Source organism: Fukomys damarensis, unplaced genomic scaffold (genome assembly GCF_012274545.1).
Source record: "Fukomys damarensis isolate Sample0158 unplaced genomic scaffold, DMR_v1.0_HiC HiC_scaffold_9, whole genome shotgun sequence".
NCBI classification, from domain to species: Eukaryota; Metazoa; Chordata; class Mammalia; order Rodentia; family Bathyergidae; genus Fukomys; species Fukomys damarensis.
The window spans coordinates 31,720,249-31,729,225 of NW_022900921.1; the positions used below are offsets into that span (position 1 = coordinate 31,720,249).

Consider the following 8,977-nt stretch of genomic DNA (forward strand, 5'->3'; position numbering starts at 1 on the left):
TTTTTTTTTTTTTTTTTAAATAAAGTGAGTCTTTAGGTGAATGAATGAAAAGAGCCACTTTTTCTTCCCTTCTTGGTCCTTGGATGCAAAAAAGGTGGCATCATAAATGGTGGCTGTTAGAAACAATAAATTTTATCTCCAAGACATTAAAAAATATTATGTTCTGGATTACTCTTCCTGGTTTGGCTTTCTCAACTGGGTAAGAAACTCCATTGTGATACTAAGTCAAGTCTCTTAGCACCAGCCCAGAATTTTTCCTACTACATATAGCAAGTAAGATTTTTGGAGGTTGCCCATTTATGTCAGTTATAGAAACATGGTGATTTTAGCAACTAGCAAAGATCCCTACAGGTCAAAACTTTTGGATTACCACCGTGGTCCTGTTGACAATAATACAGCAACCAAGTCCATACTGACTCCAGCAGTTCAATGACACTAAAGAGCTCATTTTAATCATCTTTGAAATCATCTTGGGGGTCGGGGGTCAGGGGGTCTTGGAATTGAACCCACAGCCTTTTCATGTACATCCCCAGCCTGTGTTATATATTTTTATTTATTTATTTTGAGACAGGATCTTGCTAAGTTATTATACTATGTAGGTTTAACTCAAATTTATGATCCTCCTGCCTCAGACACCCAGACTTGCAGGATTATAGACATGCACTGCATGCCCAATTCCAACATCATTTCATGCAGTCTTCTACTGAACCCAGTTTTAAATTAGTTAAAATACTACAGCTAAAAATTAGACTCTGTTAGAAGTCATATCAATAAATTCATCAATCTCACTATATTTCCATTCTTTTTAGAACCCATACATTTGAATCTCAGCATACCCAATGATAAAAAAATATAATAAATATATATTTTTAAAATTAAAGACATACTTTAAGACACATTGTTAATCTTACTTACAGTATACCCCTCCTTGCTTCAAACACATGTAGCCCAGCATTCGAGCCATTGTCTGCAGCAATTCTGAAAGTCCTTTTCTGTGAGCGTCTTTAGTTGTGCTATCATGGCTAGCTCTCTTTCAGGAACAACTTCCAAATGTTTACCTTTCACGGTCATTTTAACTTTGGGGGAAGAACTGAAGTGTGCATGGTGCCAAACCCAAAGAGTAAAGTAGAAGACACAAGCCCGCCTTTCCCTTGGATGGTACTTGGCAGCAGTGTTCACGGTATTTTTTGATCATATGTACCTGTTATACACATCCATGAAAGAAAACTCCCAGAATTTCTTCATAAAGTGGCAAGAATGATGAAGTAAGTCTGGTTAAAGAAGACTGCTGTGAGGAGTATTAAAAGTAATGTACATTTTACTCTAATAAATTTCTAAAATTTCAACATTCACCATGTCTTTTGATAGCATCTCATATCTTTCCAAGTTTTTATTAATATAAATTAACAAAATCCTACAAGTCTTTTGGTGTTTTAGCTGTACCTTCCCCGGTTGGAATTTCTACTTCTGGGCTGTGGTGGAATTTAGTGATATTTAGTTCTTAAAAAGGAATGAAGTAGGACTGGGACAAGAATATATTTGCCACCCCCTATCTGGAAGAAGATCATTACAGAGTCTCCAAGGAAGGTAGGGCTAACTTTAGTAGATGGAGAGAGGGGACTGCTTCTGTAGGAAGAGAATCTCAGTAGGGTTTGTACTTCATAGGTACTAGGGTTCATTATGCCCTACTCCCATTCTCAACATTTCATCTTTTCCTGTAAATGCTTAACTCTTGCCTAAGAGTTATTCTGATATGGCTGTTAATTCAGCTTACAATATAGTTCAGCAATCTGCAGTGTCTGACCCTTGGCTACATTAGCCTTGTGATTATAGATAATGGAAAATCTAGGACAATCACAGAAGATCCCTGCTTCTCTGACTGGGACCTGAGAAAAAAATTTAAACTATAAGATTGTTATTTGCTTTCCTTAAGCACTTCAAGGTTGTTTACATGTGGATATACCATAGCTTATATAATTTCACATTTCTTTATTAATGATTTCTCACTTTCGCCACCGAATTCCTAACTCAAGCCCAGAGCAAAGTGACAAAAAAGTCTCCAAGGAAGGTAGTAGTGGCATTAGCAGGACTGATTAGTGTATGAGCCAGTTCTCTGGACCTTAGGGAAGGCAAGGCAGGGAGAGCTCATCCAACAAAGTACGTACCCAGTTCCTACGGCAGCAGGGTCATCACAGCACATCAGGAGGCCCAACACTTCCCTGGAAGACGCCAGAGCCTCTGAATCTCAGAGGACAGGAGGAGCCTCATCTCCCAGCTGTATGTCCACACATCACATAGCCTTGCAGAGAACTCAGGAGACGGGCCAGCCCATTTACATAGGGAAAACTGACAGAAGTAAGAAGGTGACATCTGCCCAGAGGCAATCCTCCTTTAAGTAAGAGGCAGCAATAAATGTGTATGGCCAAGCAGCTCACTGTATTTTAAGGTGAAGCAGTTTGGGCATTACACTTAATTTAAACATCTTGAAATTGAGTTTTGCAGGTGATATGTGAAGTATTTTTTTCCCCACAACTCACTGAGTCCATTTGATTTCATCATCTCGAGTATTTAAAAGTGTAATACATTTTAACGGAAATTGCAAATTTGCCAGTGTCCTCTGTTAGGCTCCTTTAAATCTGCTATAATCATTTCTTTGGGCTGAAAATTCTTTGCTCATATATTTCTAACCTACAATCACTCTGAAGACCAGGATACAATTTAAAAGCCCTAAAGTTCTAAATTAGAATATGATTTATTGTGTGGCTCCAGCGCAGTGTAAATTTTTCCATGACTTTACCCAGAAAACAGATGCCCCTCAATACCCTCATGGAGAAGCCCCATCATTACCGCGACTCTCCATGTTGGAACAAAATGCACCCAAAGTTTTCTCCGACCTAGGACATCTAGAGGGAGAACTGAAAGCAGCAGCCTGTAAGCCTCCCAATTACAGTGTGGATAAGCAATCTGCAGTGAACAAAGCGCCCTCTCTCTAATAAGTAGGTGCCAACAACTTGCTTTCCTCAGGGCTGTTCTCTGAGCACCACCAGAAAGATAAAACCATCTCGTGCTTGGATCAGTCACTTTCCCTGAACAACACAGATGCTACCAATGAAGCACTGTGTGCAGAGGGCCCAGGGACCACCTGACTGATAAGCAAGGGAGGCAGAATCCCTGACCTAACCGTCACTTTCACGGAGAGAAAATTAAGTAAAGGTAGAGATAACCTGGGGTCTCACTCCAGTTCTACCCTCAGCTAAGTGTAACTGCGAGGCAGTCACTATTTTTTAAGACCCATTTTATCTCAATAAAACGATGGATGACATCAGCCCCTCCCCCCCTTAGTAGCTTGGTAAGAGGATAAGTCAATGGTGACAAACAACTTAAGATACTTTCAATATTAATAGATTATATAAAAACCTACATGATGCTTAGTTAGAAGCCACATTCATGAATCTCTTCCGTTTTCAAAGGGAGGCAGAGAGTGGACAGATCTGGAGTAGGGTCACCACCCTGACACAGGGGGGGCTCTGCCTAGAGTGTGGCAATAAAACATTTCACTCAGCTTCTGATTTCCTACCCTTATCAATAAGCAAAGGGCAACTCCACATCTGCCTACCTTCCAGAGCTATCACAACAGATCAAAATCAGAACAGAACAACATAAAAGCCCACGACTAAGAAAGCCAAAAGAAAGTGTGTTATAAACTGTGAAAGTCTTAGTTACAAAGAAAGCAGCATTAGAACTCACAGGGCCACTTCAACTTGAACACCCAAGCCAAGAACAGGACTTAGTGGCACAGAGGAAGCCGACTGGAGCCTCAGTACCTGATGGTGGTGCCTTGCAATCGGTCTATCTTCTTATTGAGCTCAGCAATGATGCTGTGGAGTTCTGTGATGCGTTCCTCATACCGCAGCGTCGTTCGCTCTTGGACATCCTCATGTTCTCTCATGAGGTGGGACTGTTCACACTGGGACCAAGAGAACAGGACAGAAGCGAAGATGAGTGGATGCACCTTTGGTCAATGATTCTACATTTTACGTCTTCAAACCTTCACAGCCTCTGTTGATTGTGCCCAAAGCAGAACACTCCTGCTTATTGGCCAGCAACCCAGGAGACACATCAACGAGACAGTTCTGTGAGGTCCCTGCCAGCTGTCTGAGATGCTGCTTTTCCTGCACTCATGGTTTCTCTGGAAACCACCCCTCAAGCCATGGCACGGTCTCTGTGGGCCTACCCAAGTAGCCTACTTTCCCTTAGCCAACAAATAGGCAAGAGGCCCAAGCTGGATCCATCAGATACCTTCCCTGTGAATCTGAATCTTAAGCAAATGAACCTAAAGTTGCATGGTACTGATTCATAAATAGCCTTGGACACTGTCCTTTAGCTCCTACTTCTTATATATTGCTTTATGGCTGTTCAGTTTTCCCTTTACCAATTCAGTCCTTCTTTACCAGCTATTTTTCAATCACATAACCCAAGTGACATGACAACATGACTTATCTGGCTGGATTATGTGTGAATTTAATGCTTTCCAATATTCTTTCTTCCCAGACCATCAATTCCCAAAAGGCAGGACAAAGTGTTTTCAGTATTTAACCCTAGCCTCTGGCATGAGGCCTAGTTTGCTGTGGGTGACCTAGAAGTGTTATGGAACGAATAAACCGCAATGTATCACACTGTCATGAAAGCTACTTTACAGAAACAATGACAAAAGAGGCTGAAGAGCTTTCTTCACTCTGCTTGATGGACTACGAGGCAGCAGATGCTATAAAAAACATTTTTGTAGACAGAGTTTATAATCTGTTCACTTTCTTCAGTTCTCTCCATCCTCCTAAACCCCCACCCATCACTATGGAGTTAATCTCATTTATAGAACAATGAATCTCTCCTCAGGGAAGGAGCAAGTGGTCTAGCTTGTGTCCTTGTCCACCACACTCAGCTCTAATTAATTTCCTGTCCAGTGGAGGAATTTTAATTCCATTTTCAACAAAGTTTTTCTAAAGACCCATATGTTTTTGTCAGCTTTGTATTTTCAGGCTTGATAGCAGGCAGGGAAGGGTACAGACCTTTTACCCACTACTGTACCTCTAATGTCTCCCCTATCCCTAGACCTGCCAAATTTCCAAAGGTGTAACTCAGGGAAGGAAACAAGTTTTCACAGATAAGCAGAATGCTATACTCAGGCTATCTCAATACTGAAACAGAAGTACTCAACAAAGACATCTGACAGACACATTGGTATAATTAGCAAGGACTACATGTATGAATTTGACCTTCAAAAGTAGCTTGACCAGTACAATGTAATTTCCTAGGAGTTACTCAGGACTGCAGAAACAAGATCAGAGGCAACAAGGTTGTAGGGTGCCGTGTCACAGACCTCAGTGGGTAGGTACCCTCTGAAAAGTACTGCTGTGAACTACTGTTTTTAGTGACAACCTGAAACATCAAAAAATATCTGCTCAAGGTCAGTACATGGGCAATAAGCGGGGCCAGAGGCGAGGAAGAAGATGGAGTAAAAGCCACCTGTACACGCTGGGAGTGTAGCTCAGCTACACAGTGCATATCTAACATGCACGAGGCCCGAGGTTCAATCCCCAGCACCAAAAACACAGAGCACATTTACGTGAAAGCTTTCCTAACAGAGTAACGTGCCATGAACACTCTTTCCGTGTGTTTAAACACTTTTTAATCCACAATGCACCAGGTTTTAAAAGGAGAGAAGTTCACAAAAGGAGAGTCTCAAGAACAGTTTCCCCACATTTCTCTGGAGCATACCAACAGCAGAACACTACTGCTCTCAGTCCCCACAAAGATCTATAAGCGCTTGATATTGGTCATTTCTCTTTTTTTAACACATGTGTGTCTTATGTATTTCACTTAAGAGTCTGGCCTCAATATGCATCCATTTTCCTATGAATGACTCTAGTTTCTCATTCTTTACGGCTGAGTAATACTCCATTGCATAGAAAAATCACATCTTCTTTATCCAATATTCAACTGATGGGCAACTGAGCTGTTTCCAAGTTTTAGCCATTACAAACTGTGCCGTTATATACATGGGTGCACATATATCATTGTGGTATGACTGTTTTAATTCTTTTGGAAAGATACCCAACAGGGGAATAGCTAGGTCAAATGGAACCTCTAATCCTAGTTCTCTGAGGTATCTCCATACTGATTTCCATAGTGGTTGCACCAGTCTGCACTCCCACCAACAATGGAGAAGGGTTCCTTTCTCCCCACAACCCGTCAACATTTGTTATTGGTTGATTTGTTGTTATCAGCCATTCTTTCAGGGGTGAGGTGGAATCTCAGCGCTGTTTTCATCTTCATCTCTTCAATGACCAATATTGGTTTTACTACCATTCCCAAGCTGTGAGGTTGTCATGTACACATGCATGCAAAGTGGGCCCTTTCATCAGATCCAGGTTTTTTTTTTTTTTTTTTTTTTTTTTTTTTGGTACCGGGGATCGAACTCGGATGCTTGCTCATCCAAGGAAGGCAGCAGATCCACTGAGCTAAATCCCTGGCTCAGCTCTAGATCTTGTAATGATTACAGCACAATGCCCAGTCTCTGACCTGGACTCTGTCCATGCCATGACTCCTTTATCTTTGCCATGTTGCTGGTTCCTCTTTCATTTTTTACATTGAGTTCTTTAGGGCAAGAGCTTTATGTGAAATGTTTCCCTTTCCAAATTCAATTAGCTCCCTCTCTCCCTTAATCCCTTACTCATTCTTCCTTCTTTGTGATGTTTACAGATCAAAAGACCACTACCAACACCCACACAGGTAAGAAACTGCAAAATCCAAACAGTGAGGCAGTCTAAGTGTTTATATGAGAAAATGGCACACAATAAATTGACAGCCACCAAAAGACAATCCTGGTATCCCTGGACACTTACAGGCTACCCAGGTCCCAGAGATACCAGATGGAAAGCAAGAGTATGAGCCCTCAGCCTGGTGCTTATGTATAAGAACAAGAGACAACAGGAATCCTGGAGATGCAGTCGGAAAGAGTGAAAAGACTGGAAAACTGTAGACTGGAAATTCAAAGGTTCACTTGGGAGTAGTAACAAAACTATATTGGAGGAAAAAATTCTCTTAGCTGAGGGCAAAGTAGTCTGGCTTACATTCCTGTATTTTTCCTTAAGTATTTTTTTTAATGATAGAAAGCTTTATAATTTAATACTTCCTCTACAGACATCAGACAATTCTTGATTTCCCACAAAATCTAAGGGACTTGCTGGGCGCCATGGGGGAGGTGATTATGACACAGACTTTGAAGGGAACTATGTTTACAGTATCCAAGTGGACTAAAACATTCTCAGATTTGTGGAGAACAAAAGCATGCACAGGAGTGGGGTGGTGAGGAGAACAGATGTTAGAGTAGTCACAATACTGGAAAAAGTCACTATCAAACCAATCCTACCCCGAGGTGCCTGAAAGGCTAGGATGGTCCACCTATGCAAATCAACACTCTCTTCTGAACATACTTCACTCCTTTGTGCACACTCATTGTATCAACCAAGGCTGAATCAGTGATCTCAAAGCTCAGGAAAAGCCCCTTGAGTACCTCCAAGAGGTGATGCAGGGAAAAGTGGAGCTACGCTCATCAAACCAACAGTGGAGGAAGAAACAAGCCACTACCCACAGGAGCCACAGAATGAGACAGAACAGCCTTGCTAAACAGCCCCACTAAAGTGCACAAGAGTCAGCTCCAAGAGTGCAGCAGGTTAGTGCAGGAGAGGTGAAAGCAGAGTGTGACCACCATTCTGTGCACAATCACTGCCTGGCCCACTCTGGCGACATCCCACTCAGGTAGGACTGGCCTGTTGAGATGAAACCCAATCCTCTTACCATACTCTAGTATGGTGACCAACCCGGTGCATCCACCACACAGAGTTTCCACACCCTGGGAGGGGATTTTCTGATCTGGAAAGATGTGTAATTTCACAAGAACACAGGCTAGGCCAAGAGCAATACCGCACCTCCATTTCAGTGTCTCCTATGAACACGTTTCAGAAAACCACATTTGGGAAGGTGACACAATGGAGAAAACTAAATATGAGAAAGGGGGAGCTATTTTTATGATTATGAGTTACCAACGCATACATTTTGAATTTTAAAAATTTTATATCTACCTCCTAAAACATCTGTCATTCCTTTTTGAAATGCACAGTACACTACTGTTTCCCCACTATATACCACCACATCAGAACTTCTTGCTTTTATATAACTGAAACTTAGTAACCACAGATTAGCCTCCCCATCTCTTCCTCTCCCCAGCCCAAGCCTACTGTAATCACCATTTATAAAAAGGCTGACCTTTCTCCAATGTAAGCTCTTAGCACCTTCACATAAAACCATCTGGCTATAATTTTGGGGGCTTACTTCCCAGGTTTCTATTCTACACGCCTGCCTTTGTCAGTGTCACGCTGTTTTGATTATTACAGTTTTATACTCTCTTTTCAACTTTCTTTTCACTGGAGATTGTTTTGGTGATTCCATGTAAATTTCACAATTATTATTCCAGTTCTGTGAAGAATGTCAGTGGTATTTTGAGAAGACTGCTTTGGGATAGGGCTGGGGATGTAGCTCAGTGGTACCACACCTGCCTGGCAAGTGCAAAGTCCTGAGTTCAATAGAAGAAGAAGAAGAAAGAAAAAGAAGAAAGAAGAAAGAAGAAAGAAGAAAGAAGAAAGAAGAAAGAAGAAAGAAGAAAGAAGAAAGAAGAAGAAAGAAGAAAGAAGAAAGAAGAAGGAAGAAGGAAGAAGAAAGAAGAGGAGGAGGAGGAGGAAGAAGAAGAAGAAGAGGAAGAAGAGGAGGAAGAGGAGGAAGAGGAGGAAGAAGAGGAAGAAGAGGAAGAAGAAGAGGAAGAAGAGGAAGAAGAGGAAGAAGAGGAAGAGGAGGAAGAGGAGGAAGAGGAGGAAGAGGAGGAAGAGGAAGAAGAGGAAGAAGAGGAAGAAGAGGAAGAAGA

At 41.7% G+C, this 8,977-nt stretch overlaps 1 protein-coding gene across 2 annotated transcripts in view; it reads right to left on the reverse strand.

Annotated features, from left to right (window-relative positions):
- Mcc (MCC regulator of WNT signaling pathway) overlaps window positions 1-8,977 on the reverse strand; it is a 349,153-nt gene that overhangs the window by 90,940 nt on the left and 249,236 nt on the right. For both annotated transcript variants that reach the window (XM_019206068.2, XM_010614125.3), the window contains one exon: window positions 3,825-3,967. In XM_019206068.2, the coding sequence (XP_019061613.1) occupies window positions 3,825-3,967 (143 nt within the window). The remainder of the gene's footprint in view (window positions 1-3,824; window positions 3,968-8,977) is intronic.